General features: G+C 59.1%; 5 protein-coding genes across 9 annotated transcripts; 4 read left to right on the forward strand and 1 right to left on the reverse strand.

The window, feature by feature from the left end:
• The first annotated feature begins 6,371 nt into the window (after positions 1 to 6,371).
• Positions 6,372 to 13,550, forward strand: LOC128810728 (lysosomal acid lipase/cholesteryl ester hydrolase-like). 2 transcript variants are annotated; one of them, XM_053983827.1, is made up of 10 exons: positions 6,372 to 6,433; positions 7,402 to 7,513; positions 8,411 to 8,528; positions 8,827 to 9,025; positions 9,812 to 9,921; positions 10,225 to 10,370; positions 11,361 to 11,507; positions 12,024 to 12,095; positions 13,020 to 13,085; positions 13,197 to 13,550. In XM_053983827.1, the coding sequence occupies exons 1-10, from the start codon at positions 6,372 to 6,374 to the stop codon at positions 13,428 to 13,430; spliced, it is 1,266 nt and encodes a 421-aa protein (XP_053839802.1). In that variant the 3' UTR covers positions 13,431 to 13,550. The 2 variants fall into 2 exon arrangements, with proteins under 2 accessions (XP_053839802.1, XP_053839803.1); XM_053983828.1 differs by lacking the exon at positions 6,372 to 6,433 and having other exon boundaries at positions 7,490 to 7,513; positions 11,403 to 11,507.
• A 1,385-nt stretch (positions 13,551 to 14,935) lies between these two features.
• Positions 14,936 to 17,676, forward strand: PAOX (polyamine oxidase). Of its 2 annotated transcripts, none has more exons than XM_053983818.1 (7): positions 14,936 to 15,167; positions 15,524 to 16,016; positions 16,096 to 16,295; positions 16,515 to 16,770; positions 16,856 to 16,968; positions 17,121 to 17,199; positions 17,507 to 17,676. In XM_053983818.1, the coding sequence occupies exons 1-7, from the start codon at positions 15,023 to 15,025 to the stop codon at positions 17,658 to 17,660; spliced, it is 1,440 nt and encodes a 479-aa protein (XP_053839793.1). In that variant the 5' UTR covers positions 14,936 to 15,022; the 3' UTR covers positions 17,661 to 17,676. The 2 variants fall into 2 exon arrangements, with proteins under 2 accessions (XP_053839793.1, XP_053839792.1); XM_053983817.1 differs by having other exon boundaries at positions 14,943 to 15,167; positions 17,042 to 17,199.
• Positions 17,677 to 17,815: 139 nt separating this feature from the next.
• MTG1 (mitochondrial ribosome associated GTPase 1) lies at positions 17,816 to 21,002 on the forward strand. Of its 2 annotated transcripts, XM_053983835.1 has the most exons (12): positions 17,816 to 17,904; positions 17,963 to 18,180; positions 18,262 to 18,326; positions 18,450 to 18,554; positions 18,638 to 18,718; positions 18,869 to 18,925; positions 19,477 to 19,567; positions 19,648 to 19,709; positions 19,863 to 19,959; positions 20,113 to 20,194; positions 20,307 to 20,419; positions 20,499 to 21,002. In XM_053983835.1, exons 2-12 carry the CDS (start codon positions 18,066 to 18,068, stop codon positions 20,594 to 20,596), a joined length of 966 nt encoding a protein of 321 aa, XP_053839810.1. In that variant the 5' UTR covers positions 17,816 to 17,904; positions 17,963 to 18,065; the 3' UTR covers positions 20,597 to 21,002. The 2 variants fall into 2 exon arrangements, with proteins under 2 accessions (XP_053839810.1, XP_053839811.1); XM_053983836.1 differs by lacking the exon at positions 20,307 to 20,419.
• A 69-nt stretch (positions 21,003 to 21,071) lies between these two features.
• Positions 21,072 to 22,196, reverse strand: SPRN (shadow of prion protein). Of its 2 annotated transcripts, none has more exons than XM_053983858.1 (2): positions 22,091 to 22,196; positions 21,072 to 21,702 (listed from the first exon to the last, which is right to left on the reverse strand). In XM_053983858.1, exon 2 carries the CDS (start codon positions 21,693 to 21,695, stop codon positions 21,285 to 21,287), a length of 411 nt encoding a protein of 136 aa, XP_053839833.1. In that variant the 5' UTR covers positions 21,696 to 21,702; positions 22,091 to 22,196; the 3' UTR covers positions 21,072 to 21,284. The 2 variants fall into 2 exon arrangements, with proteins under 2 accessions (XP_053839833.1, XP_053839832.1); XM_053983857.1 differs by having other exon boundaries at positions 22,078 to 22,196.
• Positions 22,197 to 22,495: 299 nt separating this feature from the next.
• On the forward strand, positions 22,496 to 24,778 carry ECHS1 (enoyl-CoA hydratase, short chain 1). The gene is made up of 8 exons (XM_053983839.1): positions 22,496 to 22,610; positions 23,304 to 23,501; positions 23,573 to 23,700; positions 23,781 to 23,880; positions 23,977 to 24,081; positions 24,159 to 24,278; positions 24,365 to 24,432; positions 24,528 to 24,778. The coding sequence occupies exons 1-8, from the start codon at positions 22,496 to 22,498 to the stop codon at positions 24,591 to 24,593; spliced, it is 900 nt and encodes a 299-aa protein (XP_053839814.1). The 3' UTR covers positions 24,594 to 24,778.
• The last annotated feature ends 231 nt before the right edge of the window (positions 24,779 to 25,009 follow it).

Consider the following 25,009-nt stretch of genomic DNA (forward strand, 5'->3'; position numbering starts at 1 on the left):
GACATGGTGAGGCAATCAATCCCAGGGAATGAAGCTATAGGTCAGATAGGATCTGCCTGGATTGCCAGTGATTATCTGCCTCACTTAGGGTATTTGTAATGACATCTTTTTCTGTGATCAGCTGCTCACTGCAGGGCCGTGCCCTGGAGCAGCACCTTACAGGACTGCACTGTGCTCATGCCATAGATGTCAATGCCAATGCAGGATGACTTCTCCACCTTGGAAAATAAACACACAAAGATGCTGGCAAGATGTTCCCCCTGAAAACTTCTGAAAAGCTGGCAGGAAATCAGAATCACAGAATCCTTGAGAGACCCCCAAGATCATCAAAGCCAACCACGCTCACCACTAAACCACATCCCCCACCTGCCATTTATTCAAATTCAGTTTAAAAGCACTAAATTTGAACCTCTGAAAACTCATTAAAAGTGCAGGGCTTAGTCTCTTTCTGTTCAGGTTATGAAGCTTCTGCCACTTAGGCAATTATCTGGTTCAGTGTTTGCAATGCATTATCTTCACTCTCCCCTGACAGAGCACTTTGGTGAAGTTCTGGCTCAGTCAGGTTCTGGTACTTGCTTCCCCTCTGCTGTCAAAGGATCAATCATAAATGAAGAGGTGTGTTTTGGAAGCAAATTGATTTATGCTTGCAGAATAAATATTGTGAAATTCCGTCTCCTGGGATGGCCATGGCAGGATTGGAGGCCTGGCGTGTCTCAGGTCTGTCAGGAAAGTCAAACATCACCAGACAGGTCTGTGATGAATGCACAGGGTATCACAGAATCATGGAATCCCAGAGTGGTTTGGGTTGGAAGGGACCTCAAAGCCCATCCCGTTCCACCCCAAGGACACCTTCCACTGTCCCAGGTGGCTCCAAGCCCTGTTCAGCCTGGCCTTGGGCACTTCCAGAGATCCAGGGGCAGCCACAGCTTCTCTGGGCACCCTGTGCCAGGGCCTGCCCACCCTCCCAGGGAACAATTCCTGCCCAATATCCCATCTGACCCTGCCTCTGGCAGTGGGAAGCCAATCCCTGTGTCCTGGCACTCCAGCCTTTTTAAACAGCCTCTCTTCGTGACCCTTGTATCTCCTTCAGGCCCTGCAAGCCCACCCTGCGCTCACCCCAAAGCTTCTCCTCTCCAGGTGAACAATCCCAGCTCCCCCAGCCTTTCCTCCCAGCAGAGCTGCTCCATCCCTCTGATCAGTTTGGTGGCCTCCTCTGGATCTGCTCCAACAGATCAATGTCCCACATATCTCAGTCCATGGTGATCAATTCACCCCCTCACCCTCAGAGCTTCCAAGGCAGCACAAAGCCTTCAGCACCCTTTTTCTCCTCCCTGTGTGGACAAACCAGCCTCAGCCACACGTGGGGAGGATGTTGGTCACTCAACCTGTTATTCAATTTTCTTCCAGATGTGCTCATGCAGAGGGTGTCACATGAGGCCGTGAGGGCTCAAAGCTGTGTCACATCCCGTTCAGGGCACAGCAGTGTCACCCTGCTGGCTGATCCATCGTATCCCACCCTCACACAGGACAGCAGCATGCGAAGGAGGCGTGGAGTGGAACACAGGGCCAGCTCCAGGCTGTGCCCACACTGGAGAGGTGCTGAACACCGCTAGCACAGCCTCCTTCCCACAGGCACAGGCTTGAAGAGAAGTGGTGCTTTTGCAAGTAACCCAAGGATTGCTCTGGTGTCTGCTTTAAGCAACGTGCTGGCCTGTGGGGTTATTTAGAAACTGATTTGTCCCAGAGTTAATCTAGGACAAGGTTTCATCGAGTTATGACAGATGGTGTGCCGCCTTTTCACATCTTTTTGATCCTTTACAGCCTGACAACGATTTCCAGAGGCATTGCTGAGTAGATTCAGGGTTTCATTTGGTTGAAAACACTGTGCTTTCTTATTTCAGGAACTCACAGCAATTTCCATGTTATTTCCCACGTAATTTTCAAATTTTCTTTTGAGTTTGTTAGATGAACCTCTGAGAGAGAGAGAAACCCTGGTTTTGAGACTTGCATTTTCATGTGATGGGACTTCAAGCAGGTGGGAATATAAGGCCATGGAAAGTTACAGTTAGCTGACATCAAGATCAAATGCAATTTTCTCCAAAACTTCACAAACCAGTGTTGATCATGATGGTTCTTCTCCCAGGTAACCACGGACAGAATGAGTGGACACAGTCTTAAGCTGTGCCAGGGAAGTTTAGGTTAGACATCAGGAGAAAATTCTTCACTGGAAGAGTGATTGGGCATGGGAATTGTCTGCCCAAGGAGGTGGTGGAGTCACCATCCCTGGACATGTTGAAAAGAAGACTGGACGTGGCACCCAGTGCCGTGGTTTAGTTGATGAGGAGGTGTCAGGTCGTGGGTTGGATTTGATGATCCCATAAGGTCTTTTCCAACCATGTTCATTCTGTGGTTCTGTGATCACCCTGACCCTGGACTATGTCCTGTGGGACATGTCCCTGCTCCCTGACAGCCCTGATCAGGGCTTTGGCAAAGCTGAGCCAGATCAGCTTTTCTCCACTATGCTGGAAAATAATCTCAAGAGCACTACTGCACCAAATTTGAAAACTGTAGGTGTTTCTTTACTGAGAAATTTTGCTCACGTTGTCCCAGGTCTGTTTACCCACAAACCAAACTCTTTTAGCTGTAAAATACACTTTAAATCCAATTGTATAATGAAGAGAGATCAGGGAAGAAGTACAAAAAGTTCAGGGTTGTTCTGGGCTCTTCTGAACACAAGAACAGCGGAGGAATTACTGGGGAAAGAACACCAGTGACCACATCTCCATTATTTCCCAATCCACGCTCAGGAACGTTGATGCTTTTGTTTATTCTATTTCATTATAGTGAACGGAATGATTGCATGAACAACCCTAACAAGGTGTTGTGAAAAGATCAGGTGTTTCCTCAAGCTCCTCTGTGCAACTCCAGCACGGGCAAAACCCCTACCAAATGTGTAAACCAGAGATATCCCAGCCTTGCCAAAGGGACTTTAAACTAGGAGAAGTACAAGCAGATAAGGACTGCTTCCCCCATCAGGTTCTTTAATTTGAGCCATGTTCTCCAAGGTTACCGCAAGGAAGTTGTGTTTATCTGGCAGGAATTGCACAAGAGCTGGCATTCTCTTACTGCCAAAATCAGGGCGCTACTCCCTTTCCCAGCTCAGGATGCCAGGACCAGGTGACTTGTGACTGCTTTACCCTTGTGCTTGGCAAGAGGCACCCTGGGCACGCAGCCTGGTGGAAAGCAGCAGCAGGAGCAACAGCAGGGCATGAGCTGGAGGAAAGGTGGCAATGGACAGCCCAGGACATGATTAAGCCCAGTCCCAGAGCTGAGGGCTGAGGAACGTGCTGCTTGCACCACGGCGTGCCTCAGAGGAGGTGACTCAGCAGCAGCAGACCTGCACCTGTAGGATGGCAGTGGGGACACAGCTGATCCCATGGGCTGTTTCCCTTCCTGTTGTGCCAGCAGCAGGTGGGGTTGCAGTCCTGTGATGCCTCAAACGAGAACATGAAAGGCATTCAGCAGCAATGCTGCCTGACATCTATGGAAGGTGAAGCTAACAAGAGGCAGAAGCAACACACCACACCAGAAGATGCAACTTTTGATTCTTAAAGGGCCTCAGAGGCCAAGAAAACTACGGGGTTTGGGGCTCAGGCAGAGCCCAGGAAGCACATGGAGGACTTGTTGGATGGAAACCTTTGCCTTCCATGTCACACCTTGACCAGCCCACCTGGACACTCATCCCTCTGAGAATCGTGGGATCCCAGAGTGGTTTGGGTTGGAAGGGACCTTAGAGATCACCTCATTCCACCCCATGCCATGACAGGGACACCTTCCACTATCCCAGGCTGCTCGAAGCCCCATCCAGCCTGGCCTTAGACACTGCCAGGGATTAGATAGCCACAGTTTCTCTGGGCACCCTGTGCCAGGGCCCACCCTCCCAGGGAACAATTCCTTCCCAATATGCCATCTAAACCCAACCTCTTCAAATCCTCAAAGGTCTTCATTCCTCCTTTTGACTAAGCTACACAAGAGTTCCTCAGTAAAAATCCAGCTGATTTTTTTTTTTTTTGGCACCTTCTGTCCTTCCACCACAGGTGGAATAACCCCAGGTGCTGAATCACACGCTCGCCTCAGCACTGACGCACTGCTCCAATGGCCTCATTCCACAGCCTGAGGATGTCAGAGAAGTCTCTGCTGCCTTTCCAACCTCTATTACTAGTAATTTATCACTACTATTACTACTACTTAGGACCTCCACTAGAGAAAGAGTAGTGGAGTTAGAAGGCAGCAGAGTGTGCAGCAGGGGAGGGGGGATTCTGCCCCACTCAGGTGAGACCCCACTGTGCACAGTCCTGTGCACATAAGGAGGGCATGGAGCTGTTGGAGCAGGGTCATGGAGTTGCTGAGGGGTCTGGAGCACCTTCCCTGTGGAGCCAGGCTGGGAGAGCTGGCAGTGCTCAGCCTGGAGAAGGGAAGGGTGTGTGGAGACCTCACAGCTCCTTCCAGGGCCTGAAGGGACACAGGGAAGCTGGAGAGGGACCCTGCAACAGGAACTGGAGTGACAGGACACAGGGAATGGGTTCAAACTGAGAAAGGACAGGGTTAGATGGGATATTGGGAAGGAATTGTTCCCTGGGAGGGTGGGCAGGCCCTGGCACAGGGTGCCCAGAGCAGCTGTGGCTGCCCCTGGATCCCTGGAAGTGCCCAAGGCCAGGTTGGACATTGGGGCTTGGAGCAGCCTGGGACAGTGGAAGGTGTCCCTGTCCATGGCAGCGAGTGGAATGAGATGAGCTTTAAGGTCCTTCCAACCTATATGAGTTCCATCCACAATTCTCTGACTCTTCGCAGTTGGAATTTTGTGCTCACAGCTGGGGAAAGACATTTCCAAAAGCCCAGAGCAAGCACAGGTGCAGGATGTAATGAAGGAGTGAAGGTTCTGCCATGAGGAGGAAGGCACACCCAGAGCCCCTTTGTGCCAGCCGCTGGGGCACCGAGAAGAAATCTCAGCGTGGCGATGGAGCCACGGTTTGCGTTTCACAACGCGGCCGGCAGCAGCACCAGGAGGCAGCCTGACCCACAGCCAGGGAAGGCCTGCTCCAGCAGAGCCAGCCCAGGCTTGGGCTCCTAGGTGGCTACCAAGGCAGGGAAAGGCATGGGCTGGGCGGTCACGGGCTGCAGGTGGGGAACAAACGCCTTTGCACAGGCAATTCCAGTGGCTTTGGCCAAGCACAGGTGTCGCACCAGCTCTGCCCCACACATCTGGCTGCTGGTGAGAGCTTCAGCCTGGTGCTTTTCCAGAAAGGACCTTCAGCCTGGTGCTTTTCCAGAGAGCCCTGCAGAGCTTTTGTGAATTGCCCCCTGCTAACATGACCCTTCTGGACCTTACTGTCACTTTTCATGAGGGTGGGATGCCTCAGTGTCTCCCATCCAGGCAGGCAGTGAGGCCTCACCTGCCCTTGAGGTGTCGTTAGGGAGCTTGGCATGCTGCTGAAGCTTTGGAAAGGTGGTAGTGATGCCTTAAGAATGATGCCTTAAGTTTTAGCTTTTCTATGTTTCAGATTCTGAGCTGCTTTAGTGTGTGTAGTTCTGAGCTTCATATTAAGGGATGGTGAGCTCTCTTCACAGAGTAGGGAGACAAAACAATTCCTTCTCTAGCTGGGAACAGGACAAATGATCCAAATCTCAGGTCCAAGAGCATAAACAACGTGGACTGAAGAGAGGGATGGGACTTCATGGGCTGGACCTGTAACTGGACAATTAACTCCAATATGCAAATGAAGCAGAACTTATAAAAGTGAGAGCCCCCCGTGAGCAGTCGTGCATTTTGTGACCATTTTGGTTCATCTTGGGTTTAGCCCTGGCTGGGCTCTTGTGCTGCCCAAGGTGGATCCATGTAGGCATTTTAATAAATCCCTACTTTATTCTTGAACTCTGTCCAGCCTCTGTTTTAGGTCAGCCTTCTCAAGTCATCAGTTGAGACCAAGATTTTTGTTGCACCAGGAACTCTTCTAAATGACCCTGGGAGATAGGAAATTACCCTGGGAGTTAAGAAATGACCCTTTACAAAGAAAAGCTGTTGTTTTTTTGTTTGTTTGTTTGTTTTCTAACTTGGCTTGTTGGCTCTTTTCTTTTTCACCCTGGCTATCAAGAGCTTAAGGTGCAACTCCATAGCTGGAATTCCTCAGCACACCAATCCGGCTGCCTCTGCAAAACCGCAATCCTTTGCAAGCACGAAAGCCACGTGAAGCCTCCCGTGAAGGGAGGTGCCACAGGAGCAATCAGCACACATCTGTTAATTGGAGGACACGTGAACAGCAAGTGCCAGCGTGGCTGGGCTCTGACACAGTGTGGTCCTTTTAACTCTGGTGATGACAGAGCCACTGGCACTGCCACCACCAGCCGGGTCGGACGTGCCAGTGGGCTCTGCCTGGTAAGGGATTTTCCTCCGTGTCCTTCAGATTTGTGTCATTTTGGAGCTGCCCCGAGCAGGGGAAAAGCATTGGTTGCTCTTTTTTATTTTTGGTCTTAACTTGCACCTTGGTGATACCACAGGTAGGTTTGCTGGGAGTATTTCAGAGGGTAGGAAAGTCTCGTGGTGTGGGAGCAGAAGGAGGGAGGCAGAGAGTCATTCACAATTCATGCTGCTGGGCTGAAGTTAAGCTCTAAATTTTGAGAGCCTGGCAAAACATTAGAAATCATATATAATGTTAACTGTGTGCATTAAAAATAGGCCTCTGCTCAGCTCAGGAGCATCTAAGGGGATCAAAAAGGTTTCTGGTTTTTTTTCAGGCTACACTTATTTAACCAATAGCCTTCCTATGGGGCTCTACCAGTTTCAGCTTATAGGATCCTTCTGTTTACAGTGGGTTTTGGATACAAAAACTAAGCAATAGAGAACCACGAAAAGTATAGACAGAGTCATAGCCCAGACACACTAAACATGTTCCTTCCATAGCATAAACAACCCCTTTAGGTTCATTTCCTCTGTGAGACAACTGTCCCAGTGGTATTGGTTTAGTTCTTGTTTTGCACAGCTGGTTCTCTTCTTCTTGCCATTAAAAATATAAAAAAGGTTCCTGCCTAGTACCAGATCCTGTCTGTACAGTATAAAAAAATTCTCATGTGGACTGCAAAGAAAAATCAAATTGGGAATTTCCTCCACTTTCCCAGCCCAGAAAATGATATGTTATCTTCAGGTATGTGAGGCACTTAACATATCACAACCAAGTAGAAATAAACATTCATATCAATTCCAGTAACAATAATAATCAACAATAGTAATAACAGCAGCATTGGTGTTACCAGTTTTGCTGTTGTCATTGTTGTTGTTCCTATTGCTATTATTACTATCATTATCATTATTTTTTGTTGTTGTTGTTACTATTGTTATTTACACAGGCACAAGATGTGGCTGCTCATTGCAATCCTGTTCTTCGTACAAGCACCCACAAGCTCTGAAGATGCCGCCAAGCAGAAAAAGGCTCTGAATCCCGAGGCTCTCATGAACGTTGTAAGCCAGGAGAACTTTGAATTTCCTGTCTGAAGGCTTGGGCACGTTCAGCTGGAAGAGAGAGAGGGCTGGAGAGGGCTGGTGTTGTTGAGCTACTGTGATATGATGCTGCCTCCACACCACCATTAACAAGCTCCTCCTCCCAGCAGAATTAAGTGCAATTACCAGCAGGGCAGTTAGAGATGAGGATAATCCCAGAGTGGATTTGATCAGATATCTCCCCAGAGGGTAGAAATTTGTGCGTGGCTCCTCTCCTTCAGCAAATCGCTCAGGGCCATGTCCAGGTGAGCCCTGCGAGGCTCTGAAGCTGGGTTTAGCAGGACCCAAGATAAAATTGCTGCATTTAATCTTTCCTGCCAGCCTTGTGACAAAGCAACGCGTGTGCAGGACCACAGCTGGATTTTCCCAGTCCATGGAGTTTTCAGCATAAATAAAGCTCAGGCAGAGCCTCGGGAGCCCTGCAATGGATTCTATGGGGTTTATCCCACTGCCCTTCCAGTCAGCCCAGCTCGGCAGGTTCCATCTGCCCCAGCACCTTATCTGCCCGGCTCATCACCTGGGAGCCTGATGTGACACGTGCTGCCGTCGGTGTCAGGCGTCAGGAAATCGGTGCCAGGCGTCAGGAAATCGGGGTCAGGCGTCAGGAAATCTTTTTTGCTTTCAATGGTTTCAAGCCCTGGAGCCGCCAGCTCCCCTCCCACCCACGGCTGAGCATCTCTCCTTCCCCTGGGCAGATCACTGGGGCGGGGTTTGGACAGAGCATCCTCTGTCACAAAAAGTCCTCAGCTGATCCAGAGACAGCCTGGGCAAAGCCATGTCCCAGAACTTCGATGTTCCTCAAGCCAGATAAGCACCTTCACTATGGAAAGTTTCCCACCTAGGTTTTTCTTCCCCCAGAGCCAAATCATCTGCCACAGAGGGTACCCCAGTGAGGAGTATGAAGTGCTGACTCGTGATGGCTACTACATCCACCTGAACAGAATTCCTCACGGAAGAGAAAAGCCTAAGAACAGAGGTACAGCTCTATTTCACTCAGATCCAGAAAAAAAAAAAAAAAAAAGCCCTGAATATCAGAAGGGAAATGGATGAACCTGGACAGAACCTGGGGGAATAGTCATCGTTAAAGCAAAAATACTGAATCTGTGGGATTTCTCCAATTTACACTCAAAGCTGTAGCACCAGAACACCTGGTCAAAATGCACATTTTGCATGTCCTCTGGCAGTGCAAGGAAGAGGCTTTACTGGCCTTAATTTGGGGTGAGTGAATAGAGAGAATGTGGTTCAATGAAATGTGCTGTTTCTTTTGCACCCAGGGGCCAAGCCAGTCGTGTTTCTCCAGCACGGGATATTTGGAGAAGGCAGCCACTGGGTGGAAAATTTGGCTAACAACAGCCTTGGCTTCATACTAGCAGACTCTGGCTATGATGTGTGGCTGGCAAACAGCCGGGGGACGAGCTGGTCCCGGAGACACCAGCACCTTTCAGCTGACCAGGTGGAATTCTGGGATTTCAGGTGGGCTGGAGCACGTTACAAAAGCCTGGCGATTCTCTCTGCCTGTCACCAAGCTCTAGGCAGAGGTGGGTGCCTCTGAGCAGGCAAGTCAGAGCACCTGATCCCTGGCACAGCCTCCCCCAGCGAGGATGGAGGGACCTGAGCTGACATGCCTGCTGACACGGTGCCGGCACCTCCCTGCAGCTGCTGAGAGCACAGGGCACTGCCACCTGCGTGGGTACACACAGAGACACCAGCCCTGCCTCAGGGGCCTCCATGGGGACACCACTGAGGTGTCCACAAGTGTCATTGCCAGCTCCCCTGCTCCTTGACCTTGTTACCCCTTGTCCCCCCTTTTTAAGCTGCTACTGCCTCTCCAGAGCTGATCTCCAGAGGAGAACCCCAAGCTCATAAACAGGCTTTTAGCAAAACCTCACACAGCAGGTCTGCCTTTCACCACCTCCCACCAACAGGCACATGGGCAGGAGCCAGTGCTCCATTCCCCTGGGGGAAAGAGCATACCAGGGAGCAGAGCTGATGCTGTAATCCTGGTGGGAGCCAGCTCTGGCTCTGCAGAGAGGCTGGGCATGGCACTGGAATGCTGGCCAGGCTCTGCACAGTCTGTTTACTGCTCACCACGGCCGTGGGAGGACTAAGCCCTTTCAGGGGAAGATGATGCCATGGCAGGAGGGGTCCATGCCAGGAATTTTCTCCTGGAAAATCAGCCCTGGATGTGAAGCTGGGCAATGCAAGGCAGCTCAGGGTAAGTTGCTGCCTCACAATCAACATCCCCCTCCTGTGTTGCAGCTTCCATGAGATGGCAACGTACGACCTTCCGGCCACCATCGACTTTGTGCTACAGAAAACGGGGCAGAAGCAGCTCCACTACGTTGGCTACTCCCAGGGCTGCTCAATTGGTGAGTGCCGAAGGGTCACCACCCATCACCTTGACTTGAAAAAGTCCGTTTTGGTGTTTGTCAGCAGAAAGCAGGGGGGTAAAGCCCTCCATGTGGGTTTAACAACCACTGAAGTGCCAAGAGAATAAAGGTGTTGCCTCCCTTTGGGCATCTCTCGCACCAACATTTAGCAGGAAGGTGGCAAGAGACCTCAGATTTCCAAGTGGAGATACCAATTAAACAGAGCTGGGTCCAAGTGAGCCCTCGGATTCAGCACCTGAGGAAAGATGGAGCAAGTCTGAGGTTGTTTTTCTGTTTTCTCAGCGTTTATTGCGTTTTCATCCATGCCCGAACTGGCTCAGAAAGTCAAAATGTTTTTTGCCCTGGCTCCAGTAGTGTCACTCAAGCACACCAGAAGTCCATTCATGAAGATGCAGGTCCTTGTGGACAACAAGCTCAAGATGATTCCGGTAAGGGATTATTCCATGCCCTTCTGCCCCAAAACTGACTGGTTCTAGAGAAGGGATCATGCCCAGAGGCAGCCCCTGGGGCTCTCTGATGCAGCAGAAAACAGTTAATTCCTGCTGATTTATTAGCACAGACACAATTCAGGTGCACATAGAGTCCTGGATGGCCTTGTTGAGCACGTCTTCTCTCCATCTGTAGGATAAATGTGGTCTTTATATGGGGGCATATGGGAATAAATCACATGGGACTCCATTTTCTTCATGGTGGAAAAAGCCCCTTCTTTAGTCACATAACCCCTTTTTATACAATTTTACAGACCTCTTGTGTGATTCCAACTGATCAATAGCTTTCTTGCCAATTACTTTTATTGGTAATTAACAAGTTGTTACTCTATATTGATTGGTCACTAAAACTCCTGGTGTCTACATGTAGGAAAAGCTGTTTGTGAGAGCTAGTTTTCATTTTTCTATCTAACAGTGTAAAACCAGTTTATACAGGTGCTGGTTGTTTTTACCCAGGAACAGATTGTTATGTTAAGGTACTGCGCACACCACGATGGCTTTCACATGGGAACTTGCAAAGGGCTAGCCTGACTTAGAAGAAATGACAGGCTAGCCAGAACAGGGTTGACTTTATAAGGCTTTTCTTTATAATTTTCCTACCTTACTGCAACAGAGGCAGTTGTAGGGGCCCTAGACTAAACATCTGGAAAAGAGCAGCCTTACGGTGTTGATGCCATGAAAATCAGATCCTGTGCTTGGGGGAAGTGGGGGGAAAGAGGAGAGTTGGGAATATTGATTTCCCTGGTGTGTGTTCAGTCAGCACCAACTCCTGCAACAAGCTGTTCACATCTCTGTGAGGCAGGAGGGCAGGGGGGCAGCAGGCTCGACTCCTGGATATTCCCTTTACTGCCTGGCTGCTGGGACAGTCCAGGGGCTGGGCTGCAGGGAGGGGAAAGCAGGAAACGCCCGTGTTGCCCTTTGCTCCCACAGCTGCTGCTGGGCAGAACGGACGCGTCCCTGCGCATCAGGAAGCTGTGGCGCTTTCTCCCCGAGCTGTGCAGGCACACGCTGCTGCACCAGCCCTGTGCCAACCTCCTCTTCCTGCTGGGTGGCTACAACGAGAAGAACCTCAACATGGTGGGTGTGCCATTCCAGTGGGGCCGCTGTGCCACCCACCCTGCCCAGCCTGCCCCAGCCTCTTGCCCCCAGTCCTCACAGCAAGCAGACCCTGCATGGGCAACACGTGTCCCTCTGCCACGTGCTTTTCCTCCTGGGACAGGAAAAGCCCCCAGGCTCTGCTGAGTAAATGTCAGTGGCCAGGTGGCCCTCGCCAACAGCTCTGAGTTAGGGCTGCCTGTCACTGCGACCACCCTGGGGTGCAGCCTCTGGGTGACCTCTGGCAGTCACTGAGGCCTTGAGCACAGCCCCTGAGCACAGGTAAGGGGTCCCACAGAGCTCACCCTTCATCCCCATCACTCTCCTCCTGATGCTGCCTCACAGCAATTGGTTTTTAATGAACATTATATTCCTGAACCTGGTCCAGCTCTTTAGGCAGCGTGACTCAGCAGTGGCTGCTCTGGGAAACACCTGGCAGCTGCCACTCCACTCCCATCCGCTGGAAAGCACCCACAGCTGGGATATGTTTCCTTGCAGACACGGCTGGATGTGTACACATCCCACTATCCGGATGGCACCTCTGTCAAAAACATCGTCCACTGGGCCCAGGTAGGATCCCTGACACACGGATGCTTCAGCCCTGAGATGGTCCCCTCACTGAGAGCTTGCTGTGCCCAGGGCAGACACGAGAGCTCAGGGGTCTCAGACATTGGGAAAGTAAAGGCAAGGAATCAGAAGAGCCGCTGGGTGCAGGATGAGCTGCGCTGGTGCCTCTGGGGACCAGGGGACACTGCAGTGTGTGTCCTGTGCTGGGCCAGGCAGGACAAGGGACAGGATGGGGAAGCCACAGATGGATGCTGAGGGGTGCCCAAAGCAGAACCTGGGGACACCATGGTGCTGGTGGGTGCAAGGAGAGGCTGGAGGAACTGGATGAGGAGGAAAATGGGGACCCAACAATGGGGACCTGTCCAAAGACCCTGGAGATGGACTCTGCAGCTTCAGCACTGGCCCTGCTGGAAACAGGGTCAGGCTGGAGAACCCCACCCATGTGCCTCCTTGCAGAGCCAAATGATTGGTAATGGAAGCTGGAAAAGGACAATCAGGTTGTTGAAGGAGCTCCAGCAACACCCTGCACACACAGCTGGTGGCGAGCAGGATTTCAGAGGGAAGAGCATGGCACCAGGGCAGCCAAGGAGTCACGTGCAACACCTTGGTTTGTCAACCCATGGCTAGGGACAGGCATGGGGCCAGAGGTCAAAAAGCCACCCTGTCAAAAAAGGTGGAATGCCATCTCCTCCTGCAATGTCCCACGGGTGAGGATGCCAACACCTTTCCTCATCCTGCCTGTCCCCAGCCAGCTGGCATGGTTGGAGATGGGCAGATGGAGGGCCAGGACTTACACAAACCTTTCTGAGCTCCCTCTCATGACAGGAGATGCAAGATCCACACAGCAGCAGATCCATCCTCCCACAGAAGGTCCATCCTTTCACAGCAGATCCATCTTCCCACAGCAGGTCCATCCTCTCTTCCCAGGTGATAAAATCTGGAGAATTCAAAGCCTTTGACTACGGCAGCGAGAACGCAGCTAGGTACCACCAGGTAGGAGCTGCTGTGGCAGTGCTGGCAGCGGGAGATGCTGGGGGTCTGTCCAGGGTGGTGCAGGGACAGAATGGCTTCCTTGACCACCTGAGAGACCCCGTGTCCCTCCAGGACACACCGCCCTTGTACCGCGTGGAGGAGATGCCAGTGCCCACCGCGGTGTGGTCAGGAGGGCAGGACTGGGCAGCTGACTGGAGGGACGTGCTCCAGCTGCTGCCCCGCATCAGCCACCTCATCACCTACACCCACATCCCCGACTGGAACCACTGGGACTTTGTCTGGGGCCTGGATGCCCCTGGGCGCCTCTACAGCAGCATCCTGAAGCTGATGGAGGGGTCCCGGTAGAGCAGCGGCTCCCGGGGGAGGTGCTGGTGGCCTGGCCCCTGTCCCTCAGCTGAGACAGCCCGAGGAGAGGGTGGGACACTCCTGCTGTCCCCTCCTTCATGCTTGTGGTGATGGTGCTTTCCACGCATCCCTTGGTTGTTGGGGTCTCTTCTCCTTGCTTGGGAGCTCCTCAAGCACCGCTGGCACCGTGCTGGGAGGGCAGCACCGGGGTCAGCCAAGGCACCAGAACAGGCAGGAGCCACCAGCCCTGCTGGAAGGGCCCCAACATGATGGTGCTGACCCAGGGACACATGGGGACCCTGCCACGACCCTACAGTGGCTGCCCAGTGGGTTATGGATTAGAGCAGCCAGCCTGTGAGGACGTGGGAGGGAGCTGGGCCTGTTGAGTCTGGATATGAGGAGACAGGCTGAGAGCAGCCCCCCAGCCATGGCACACAAAGGAATGGAGGGGATGCATGAGGCCAAACCCTTCTTGGCAGCAGCAACAGGTCTGGCCCCAGATTGCAGCCCAGGGGGTTCAGGTTGGATTTGGAGAATCCTTTTTCCCCAAGACAAGTCCCCAGGAAGTGGAAGGTCTCCATCTGGGCCAAGCCAGGGAGGTGCTTGCATTATTTGGCCTGGGACTCAGGGGCCAGAGGTCCTCAGGAATGGCTGCTTGGCTCAGCACCAAGACACTGGGAATGATCATCCCTCATCCTTGGGAGCTGGTGACCCCAAATGCCCTGGGCTGGGTTGCAGAGCCACCGTCCCCCCCAGGAAGCTGCTGCCAGGCTGATGTCCCCAGCCCATCCCACCCTGCTGCTTGCTGCAAACCCGGAGGTGGGGAAAATCCCTCCAAAATAAATACTCAAAAGGGATTTCAGGAGCATGTGCTTTGACACCTCCAGCTCTTCCTTGCATGTGAATATTTTCTGGGGAGCTGGCAGGGCCAGCAGGGTACACGGTAGCCCCACAGACAGCTGGTAGAGCTGGGTGGCGGCACAGTGGGTTCTCCAAGGGTCCCAACTGGGAGTACCCCAGTACATCCAGTATCTTACCCTACCCTTGGACAGGGGGCAGGAACTCTTGCTGGCAAAAAAAAAAAAAAAAAACACAACCTACCAGACAGCCTTGGGAGTGGAGAGTTTTATTGTATCCATGAAGGTTTGGGAATCAGGGGTGGGCAGGAGCGCTGGCACTGGCCCTTGGGGCAGCTCGGCTGGGAAGTGTGCGGCGGGACCGCGGGACGATGGGCATCCACTGCTCCTCCACCTTGCCAGGCTGGCCGGCCACCGTATAAGGTGGATGAGCAGGAGCAGAATGGGGAGAGGAGGAAGGTGGGGAGGTGGTCCCAGGGCTGCCCCTACTCCAGGAGGGGCCCCTCTCCCACCCCGGCCTTCTCCCGCCCTCCATGGGTGCAGGCAGCTGGTTCATCACTGCACCGGGACCCACGGGCATCCCTCCCGGCCTCCCTCCATCCACTGCCCCATCCTTCCCTCCATCCCGTCCTTCCTCCTTCCCTCCCCGCCGCGGCTCGGGCCGCTCCAGGGGCGGTGCCGTTGGCGGCGGGCGGTGCCGGCGGCGGAGGGCGGTACCGGCCGGCGCGGGCGGCCATGGAGGGCAGCGGGCGGCGGGTGGTGGCGGTGGGCGCGGGGCTGGCGGGGCTGGGGGCGGCCCAGCGGCTCCGCGGACACGGCTCCCTCCGCCTGCTGGAGGCGGCGGCCCGCGCCGGCGGCCGCGTCTGCACCCGCCCCTTCGGTACGGGCGGGGAGGCCGGGGCAGGCTCCGGGAACTGGGGGTGGGCGGCACCGAGGGGCCCGGGCTGGGGCGGGGGGCGGCTGTACCGGGATGCGGGAGCTGCTGCACCTGACGCCCCGGCCCGTGGGGCCGGTCCGGAGTGGGCTGGACACGTGGCGGGGGTGGCCGGTCCCGTGAGCACGCGGGGATCGAACGGAAGCCGGTCACGGGGGGCACCGGGGCAGCGGCAGGGCCCGCCGGCTCCGGCCGTTTCGGGGGCACGGGGCGCCGGGGGTCCCGCTGCGCCCCGAGGGCTTCTCCACGGGCACGGCTCGGGGTGACCCGCTCTTCCTCCCTCCTCCCCTCCCTCCTGGCAGCGTCGGGGCTGGCGGAGATGGGGGCACACTGGATCCACGGCCCCTCGCCGGGAAATCCCGTGTTCTGCCTGGCCTCCCGCTACGGCCTGCTGGGCCCGGAGGCCGCCCGGGAGGAGAACCAGCAGGTGGAAGCGGGGGGCCACCCCCCGATGCCGTCCGTCACCTACGGCAGTTCGGGAAAGGTGCTGAATCCCAAGGCAGTGCGCGAAGCCCGCGACCTCTTCTACGCCCTCCTGGCCTCCACCCGCGCTTTCCAGGGCTCCAAGGAGCCACCGTGGCCCAGCGTGGGTCAGTACGTGCGGGCAGAGATCGCCCGGACGGTACCCACGATGGCGGGGGGCCAGGAGGATGCCCGGCGGTTGCAGCTGGCCGTGCTCGCCGCCTGCCTCAAGCTGGAGTGCTGCATCAGCGGGACCCACAGCATGGACCTGGTGGGCCTGGAGCCCTTCGGGGAGTACGTGTCGCTGCCCGGCCTGGACTGCACCTTCCCAGGGTAAGCGCGGCGCTCCGGAGCGGCACACGGAGCAGCGTTCCGGGGGCCGCCCCGTCCCCAGCGATGACTCCTCCCACAGCGGCTACAGCAGCTTGGCCGAGCGTCTGCTCTCGGATCTACCCGAGGGTACCGTCCTGTTCAACAAGGCGGTGAGGACCATCCAGTGGCAAGGGTCCTTCCGTGAGGAAGGGGACGATGCCAGGGTTTTCCCCGTCCGGGTGGAGTGCGAGGATGGAGATGTCTTTCTTGCTGACCACGTGATCATCACTGTCCCGCTGGGTGAGGACACCAACACCTTCCCTTGCCCTGCCCTCCGACCAGCTGGCACAGCTGCAGATGGGCAGGTGGAGGGCAGGGATTGCCTAAACCCCTTCCCAGCCTCCCCTCTCCCACTGGGAAGAGGTTGGAAAGGGGTTTGGGGAGGTCAGAGCATCTCAGACGCCATTTAGGAACCCAGCTGAGAGCTGCCCCGTTGCCCGCCCAAACTTGTGGCTGCAGGTTTCCTCAAGGAACGCCACCAGGAATTCTTCCAGCCCCCACTTCCCGAGCGGAAAGCACAGGCCATTCGTAACCTGGGCTTTGGCACCAACAACAAGATCTTCCTGGAGTTCGAGCAGCCTTTCTGGGAGCCCGAGCAGCAGCTCCTGGAGGTGGTGTGGGAGGACGAGTCGCCCCTGGAGGAGCCCGACGCTGACCTTGAGGCCAACTGGTTCAAGAAGCTCATCGGATTCGTGGTGCTGCAGCCGCCAGAGCAGTAGGTGGCTGGGGATTTTGGGCATCCGGGCCGCCGGTGGGCACGGGGAGGGGCAGCAGCTTTCAGCCCCACCTTCCCGCCCCAGGCACGGGCACGTCCTGTGCGGCTTCATCGCGGGGAAGGAGTCGGAGCACATGGAGACGCTGAGCGACGCCGAGGTGCTCAGCGCCATGACCCGCGTCCTGCGCACGATGACAGGTGCCCGCCCCGCCCTCCCCGCCCGCCCACTGCCCCGGGGGATCTGCCGATCCTACCCGAGCCCCATCCGCAGGGAATCCCAACCTGCCCGCGCCCAGGAGCGTGCTCCGCTCCCGCTGGCACAGCGCTCCCTACACCCGCGGCTCCTACAGCTACGTGGCCGTCGGCAGCTCGGGGGACGACATCGATGTGCTCGCACAGCCCCTGCCCGAAGAGCCCCGGGACTCCCGGGTGAGGATGCAGCCCCAGGGGGTGCAGCGGGGACAGGCCACTGCAGGAGCACAGGGAGGTGGCACTGCTGACCCTTTGCGGGGGTCATCAGCGCTCAGGTCACTCCACGGGGGTGGGGGCATTCCCACAAAAGTCGTGGACAGGCGGCTCCTCCAACCCTCCTTCGCAGCCTGGGCACAGCGCGGGCTGGGCGGCTAAGGAAGGGAAAGTGCCCGTTCTGGGTTTTTAATGCGGCCGGAGGGCGGGGGGCGAGGCTGTTCCTAGCCCAGCCCCGCGGCCCCTGTGCTCACCCCCCGCCTCCCCGCAGCCCCTGCAGCTCCTCTTCGCCGGCGAGGCCACGCACCGCACCTTCTACTCCACCACCCACGGGGCGCTGCTGTCGGGGTGGCGAGAGGCCGAGCGGCTCAACCAGCTCTTCCAGGCGCCCGTCCCCGCGCCTCACTCCTGAGGCAGCAAAATAAACCGCGGTGCTTCGCCCTTCGGTCTCCTTTATTGAGAAACCTCCGCGCCGGCGGCTTCTTCCTCTCGGTGGCGGGGCGGGGGCGGCTGCATCGAGCGGGGGCTGCGCTGTGGGTTTAATACCAGTTGGTGCTGGAGATGGTGTAGCGGGGGTCGTCCAGCGGGTCCTGCGTTGGGCCCGGCCGCGGGGGGGCCTCCGGTGCGGGTGGGCGAGGGGGTTGAGGCCCAGAAACGGCAGCACGGGGAGTGCCGGGGCCCGCTTCGTGCCCCCCGCGGGCCCCGGAACTCCCCGTGCCGCCGGGAGGTGCAGCCGAACCCCCCTGAGGCCCCGGTGGCGGCGGCAGCGGCTCCGCCATCGCTGTCACTGAGGCGGCTTCCGGTCGCGCCGGAAGTGACGCGCCGGAGCCATGCGGGTGTGGGCAGCGCTGAGGGCGGCGGGGACAGTGCCGGGAGGATTCCGGGAGCGCTTCGAGTTCGGCGGCCGTGATGTGGCCTCGTGGTTCCCGCGGCACATGGCGAAAGGTGAGGGGCGGCAGCGCAGCGGGTCAAGTTCCCCACGCTCCCCACCGAGCGCTCACCCCGCGCTGTTGCTGTGTGCTGCAGGCCTGCGGCAGATGCGCCTGGCGCTGCGCCGCGCCGACTGCCTCGTGGAGGTGCACGACGCTCGAATATCCTCCACAGCTGCCGGAGAACCCTGTCCCTTGTCCCTCCAGACCACCCTTGCCCCTCTCCACTTGCTCTCCATCCCCCTCCCGGTACGCTCTTCCAGTCGCTGTCCTTAGCGCAGCCACATTCCGCTGTCGGGCCGTAATCCCGCGCTGCAGGAGGCGCTGGGCATCCGCCCTCACGTCCTGGTGCTGAACAAGATGGATCTGGCTGATGCCCGCCGGCAGCCGGTGAGCGCCGGGGCAGGGCCGGGCGGGGGGCAGCGGTGGTGTCACAGGCGGGTGACAGCAGTGCCCCTTCCCGTCCCCTCCAGGCGGTTTTGGAGCAGCTGAGGCAGCGGGGATGCTCGCACGTAGTCTTCACTGACTGCCAGCGTGATGTCCATGTCAAGAAGGTAGTGGGGCAGCAGCCCAGCCCTGCTCCCTTTCCCGCTGTCCCAAGTCCTCTGCTCAGCCCCCATTGTGCACGTCCCGCTGGTGCAGTGCCACCGTGCGAGTGGCTGCCGCCAGCCAGGGCACAGAGTGACAGCCCTGTCCCTCTGCAGGTTGTCCCCATGGTTGCCAGGCTGGTGGCTGATGGCCCACGGTACCACAGGGCCGAGGTGAGACACGTGCACAGGGGTCACAGAATATCCTGGGTTGGAAGGAACCCACAAAGACCACCCAGTCCAACTCCTGCTCCTGCACAGACCCCCCAACAATCCCACCCTGGGCACCCCTGGAGTGGTGTCCCAACCCTCCTGGAGCTCTGGCAGCCTCAGGGCTGTGCCCATTCCCTGGGGAGCCTGGGCAGTGCCAGCACCCTCTGGGGGAAGAACCTTTCCCTGAAATCCAACCTAAACCTCCCCTGGCCCAGCTCCAGCTGTTGCCTGGGTCCTGTCCCTGTCCCAGAGAGTAGAGCTTGGGGCTGCCTTGGGGAGGAGCTGCAGCCCCCAGGGAGGTCTGACCTCAGTGTGCTCTGCTCCAGCTGAACAAACCAAGTGACCTCAGCCAGCCCCTGTGTGACCCTCCAGACCCTTCCCCATCCTTGTGTCCCTCCTCTGGACACTCCCTGGCAGGGCAAACACTGGGATGTTTCCCTGTGGCAGCTGCCTGTTGCTGCAGGGGTGGTTGGTAACCAGCTGCTCCTTGCCCGTGTCTCCTTGGCTTCCAGAGCTCCGAGCACAACATCCTGGTGATCGGCGTGCCCAACGTGGGCAAGTCCTCGCTCATCAACTCCCTGCGGAGGCTGCACCTCAAGAAGGGTATTTCTGTACACTGCCAGGGCTCAGGGAGCGGGTGGGCATGGTGTCACCTGCGTCCCTGACTGTGTCTGTGCCCCCAGGCAGAGCCACTGCAGTGGGGGGTGAGCCAGGAGTCACCAAGGCGGTGCTGTCCAGGATCCAGGTACTGTCCCTGCACCCAGGAGACCTCCAGGTTCACCGAGCTGGTCGTGGAGGGTTGCTCAGGTCCCCTTTGCAGCAAGACCTTAACTCAAGCTCCGTGCCTCACTCATTAGCCGTGTGGTGCTAATTACCAGCCCTGCCTCCCCCGTGCTAGGTGTGTGAGAAGCCCCTGATGTACCTGGTGGACACCCCTGGCGTGCTGCCCCCCAGGCTGGCAGATGTGGAGACGGGCATGAAGCTGGCGCTGTGTGGTGAGCTGGAGGCTGTGGCCATGGCTGTCCCCAGATGTGGCCAAGGCTGGGGTGACACTGCTGCTCACAGCCCCTGCGTGTGAAGGGGTGGAAGGAGGGTTGGCCAGGGCTCAGCAGGGCTTAGGGAAGCTGGGGCTTGATCCTCTTTTCCAGGAGCCATCCGTGATCACCTGGTGGGGGAGGACGTCATGGCTGACTACCTCCTGTACACCCTGAACAAGCAGCAGCAGTTCAGGTGAGCAGGCAGGGAAGCAGAGAGGGGTCCCAAGAGGGTGATGGAGATGCCATGCGCAGGGAATTTTGGGGAGAGGCAGTGCCAGCAGGGTGTGAGCCATGCCCTCTGGCAGGTACGTGCAGCGCTACGGGCTGGGCCAGCCCTGCGACCACATCGAGCCCCTGCTCAAGCACGTGGCTCTCAGCCAGGGCCGCACGCAGAAGGTGAAGGTGCTCACAGGCACAGGTGGGTGATTCGGGGTGCAGGGCTGGGAGTTTTGGGGATCAGGCTGTGCTGACGCTCCTGTATCCACTGCCATCTCCAGGGAATGTCAACATGATGATGCTCAACTACCCAGCTGCTGCCTATGAGTTTCTGCGGGACTTCCGAGCGGGACGCCTGGGCAGGGTGACACTGGACTGAAACCTGTCACAGGCCAGGCACTGCCTGCAGCCGAGTGGACTGGGGACACCCTGGTGCCCCATGGAGCTGGGGGACACCTCAGCAGGGATAGCAGCTATGGGGTGTGATTGAAGCGGCTCTGCCCCCGGTTTTGGGCAAGAGGCCGGAGGCACAGGCTGCCCTGTGGTGTCGCTGTTGTGAGGCTCTCATGGCGTGCTGTGCCCGCCCCGGAGAGCCCGGGGCAGGCAGGGCTGGTGCCTCTGGCTGGCACCTGGAAGCCGCCAGGGATCTGTTTCCTCGGCAGCGAGCTGTTCCTCGCGGGGTTTGGCCTGCTCTGGAGTCTCCATCCTGAAATAAAGCCGTGTGTGGGCAGGGGCTGGGCGCTGGCCATCCCAGGGTCCCGCCCCTCGCCCCGCATCCAGCCACACCTGCTTTCACCCGGTTTTATTGCCGCTTCCTCGGCCTCCGGACACGGCGAGGCCACGGGCAGGGGCGTGGCGCAGAGGGGTGCCCGAGCCGGCGGGGTTTGGCTCGGTGTGGAGGGGTGGTGGTGGAGGGTCTTCCGCGGGGGTCCTGCCCCGCCGGCGGTGGGTGGCCATAGCCCCGGGAGCCGCTGCTCGCCCGGGGCATGGGGCTCAGCCCCGTGCGGGGCGGCCGGTCCTCGCGGTGTCGTGAGTGCACCGGGCACAGTCAGGTCCCCCGAAATCAATCAGCGGCGGAGGAGGGCGGCCAGCGGGCAGAGCCAGGGCAGCGCCTGGCTCGGCGGGGTCCCGGCCGGCGCGGCGGAGGTCCAGGCGCTGGCGGCCGCCGTCCAGTTGCCGTCGCGGTACTCGACGCCGTCTCCCGCTTGCAGCTCTCCGGACAGCCGGGCCCGGCGCAGGGCCGCCCCCGCCGCCACGCCGGCCGCCGCTCCCGCCGCCGCCGCCCCCGCCACGCGCAGGGCCGCCCCGGCAGAGCCGTACCGGGGCACGGCCGCCCTCGGCCGGCTGCGGGCCGCCCCCCGCGCCGCGCCGCGGGCCGCCCCGCGGGCGCCGCCGCGCCCACCCTTGCTGGCCACCGTGTCGCAGAAGGTGGCGGCCAGCAGCACCAGCGCCCAGCACGCCGCCGCGCTCCGCCGCATCCCGCACCTGCCGCAGGGAGGGAGGGAGAGCCCCGCCGCTCAGCCGCGCCCGGCCGCGGGCGGGGGACCGCGCACCGCCGTGTCCCGCTTGCGCGTGGTGCTGCGGCCGCGCACGCGTGTGTCACGGCACACGCAGCTACCCGCGCGTTGCATAAACGCGCTCCCCCCACCCCTGCGGATGATGCTCCCGCACACGCACGCTCCCGCACGCCCCTGTGGAGGATGCTCCCGCACACACTCGCACACGCGCGCTTTCCAGAACCCTATGGGTGATGTTCCGCACAGCCGTGGGGATGACACACTCCCGCACGCGCTCGCAGCCACGCGTTTCCCTGTCTTCGCACACACCCCGCCGCAGGGTACACTCACACCCCCTCCTCACCCGCGGGGCTCACCGGACCCGGGGATGCCGCCGGCTCGTTCCGCTCCTCTCCACTCCTCCCTGGCCGCGCTCCCGCTGCCGCGCTCCCGCCGCGCCCCCCGCACTCCCCCCCACCCCGCGCGGGGGGCGGAGGGGGAATCCCCCCCCTCCTTACCCTTTCTCCTTCCCTTCCCGTTCCCCGCGGCGCCTCTAAACGCCCCACACCCCGCCGCCCCGGCCCCGCCCGCGTCCCGCGTGGCAGCACGGAGGGACCCCCGCTCGGGGCAGCGATCGGGCCCCGCGCCCCCTCCCACGGCCCGGGGGTCGCGGCCCCGCCCCGCGGCCCCGCCTCGGCCAATGGGGACGGCGCCTCGCGGGGCGGGGCCGGCTGCACCAATGGGCGGCGGCGGGAGGGGCGGGACTCGCTCCGCGCTCCGCCATGGCCGCCTCGCTGCGAGCGCTCCTGCGCCCCGCCGCCGCCGCCGCCGCCCTGCCCCGAGCGCGCCTCCCGCCGCCGCTCCGCGCTCCCCGCGGCGCACGGGGCTGCAGCGCCGGTGAGCACCGGGGCACCGGGGGGGCACAGCGGGTGGGTGGGCTTGGCCCAGCCCAGTGCTCAGCGCCGGGCACCGGGTCCCTGCACCGGGCACGGTCGTAGCGCCGGGCGGGCATGTGCCCATCGATCTGCTCGTGGTCCCTGGGCTGCGCACCAGGCCACGGCAGCGGGCACCGCGTCCCTGCTCCGTGTGCTATCTCTGCACCGGGCATGGAGTCCCTGGGCTGTGCACCAGGGCCTCAGCACCGGGCACCAGGACCCAGCACAAGGTCCCAGCACCGGGGCTGTGCCTAGCGAGTTGCACGTGGTTCCGGAGCTGCGCTCCAGAGCCCATCACCGAGCACCGGGGCCCTGGGCCATGTATGGGCACCGGCACTGCATAGCAGGGCACCGGCGCTGCGGCCCAGCACCGGCCACCGGGATCGCTGGACTGTGCACCAGATCCCAGCACTGGGTGCGTGGACCACGCGCACTGTCCCAGCATAGGGTGGTCACGGGGCTTCATCTTCGCGGGCTAGGGCGGCACTGGGAGCTCCTCCGAGGCTGTCCTGCCGGCTGCCGGTGACCGCTGACATCAAGGTCGCCTTTAAATAGCATGGAGTGACGGTGGCCAGGCGTTGTCGAGGGTGGCCGGGGGTCCGCCCGGTGCCCGGCAGCCGGTGGGCTAACGGGGCAGTGCTGGTGTGGCGGGCAGGGGCTGCATTCCAGTACCTGCTGGTACAGAAGACGGGGGCACAGAAGAACGTGGGGCTGATCCAGCTGAACCGGCCTCAGGCGCTCAATGCGCTCTGCGAGGGACTCATGGCAGAGCTGCGGCAGGCGCTGGAGGCCATGGAGAGCGACCCGGAGGTGGGAGCCATCGTCCTCACCGGCAGCCAGAAAGCCTTCGCAGGTAGGACGGAGGCCTCTGCTCACCCCAAAGTTTTGGAGGGGATTGGCGTCCCACTGCACTTCCCTTTGCAGCTGGTGCAGACATCAAGGAGATGCAGAATAAAACCTTCCAAGAGTGCTACAACAGTGGCTTCCTCGCCGGGTGGGACAAGGTCTCTGTTGTCCGCAAACCCATCATCGCCGCCGTCAATGGCTATGCCGTGAGTGTCCCCCGCATCTCCCTGCACCCCCTGTCCCCACCCCAGCATCCCCTGACCCATCTCTGCCTCCCCTGTGCCAGCTGGGAGGCGGGTGCGAGCTGGCCATGATGTGCGACATCATCTACGCCGGGGAGAAGGCGCAGTTTGGGCAACCCGAAATCCTGCTGGGAACCATCCCAGGTGAGCAGCAGGCACCTGCCAGGGGCTTCCATCCCAGCTGGGGTGGAGACACCCAGGTACCCCTCTCTGAACCTCTCCCTTCCCTAAATGCCCCAGGCGCTGGCGGGACGCAGAGGCTGACCAGGGCAGTGGGGAAGTCGCTGGCAATGGAGATGGTGCTCACCGGGGAGCGGATTTCAGCAAAGGAGGCAAAGGAGGCAGGTAGGGGCATGGGACAGCCCTGGCACTGCAGGGGTCTGGTGGAGAGCCATCCCCCCACTTCCCACTGTGCATCCTAGGTCTGGTCAGCAAGGTCTACCCTGTGGAGAAGCTGCTGGACGCAGCCATTGCCTGTGCTGAGAAGATCGCCAGCAACTCCAAGCTGGTGGCTGCCATGGCAAAGGAGTCAGTCAATGCTGGTAGGGGCTGGGGGCCGACTGGGAACCCCCTGGGGGGTCTGCAAGGCCAGGCAGAGGGGTCTCCCCAACTTCTCCCTTGCTTTCAGCCTTCGAAACGACGCTGACAGAGGGGAACAGGACAGAGAAGCGCCTCTTTTACGCCACCTTTGCCACCGTGAGTAGGGGGATCAGCCCTGTGGCATGAGGGATAAGAGGGTTGCTGCAGCCCCCCCGAACCTCCCTGTCACCTCACCTCTCTGCTTGTCCCAGAGTGACCGCAAGGAGGGGATGACAGCATTCGTGGAGAAGCGCAAGGCCAACTTCACCGACAGCTGAGCCTGGGAGCTGCAGGTCCCTGGGGTGGTGCAGGTCCCCACGGCCTCCTGCAGCCCATCCACCCTCGCCTTACCCCGCAGAGGGGACCGGGACCCGTCGGCGAGCCATACTTGATTGGGGTGACAGCCAGCAGTGGGGACCACCTCTGCCTTCGCTATTAAAGGGTTTTCTAGGTGCTGCTGGGACATGGGGCATCCTAGCTGGGAAATGTTTGGGTTCAGTGAGCTTCCTCACTGCTCTTTGACACTGGGCTGGGCACGAGCAGCCTCGTGGAACATAGGTCTGGGTGTTGCCAAGGAAGGGGACAGCCTGTGGTACAACACTGATGTGCTGAGTTTGCTTCAGCCTCACCTGGGCTGAACTGAGGCTGGGATGATAGGCTGAGTCTCCTGTCCCAGAGCATCATCCTCATCTGC

Source organism: Vidua macroura, chromosome 8, assembly GCF_024509145.1.
Source record: "Vidua macroura isolate BioBank_ID:100142 chromosome 8, ASM2450914v1, whole genome shotgun sequence".
Taxonomy (NCBI): Eukaryota; Metazoa; Chordata; class Aves; order Passeriformes; family Viduidae; genus Vidua; species Vidua macroura.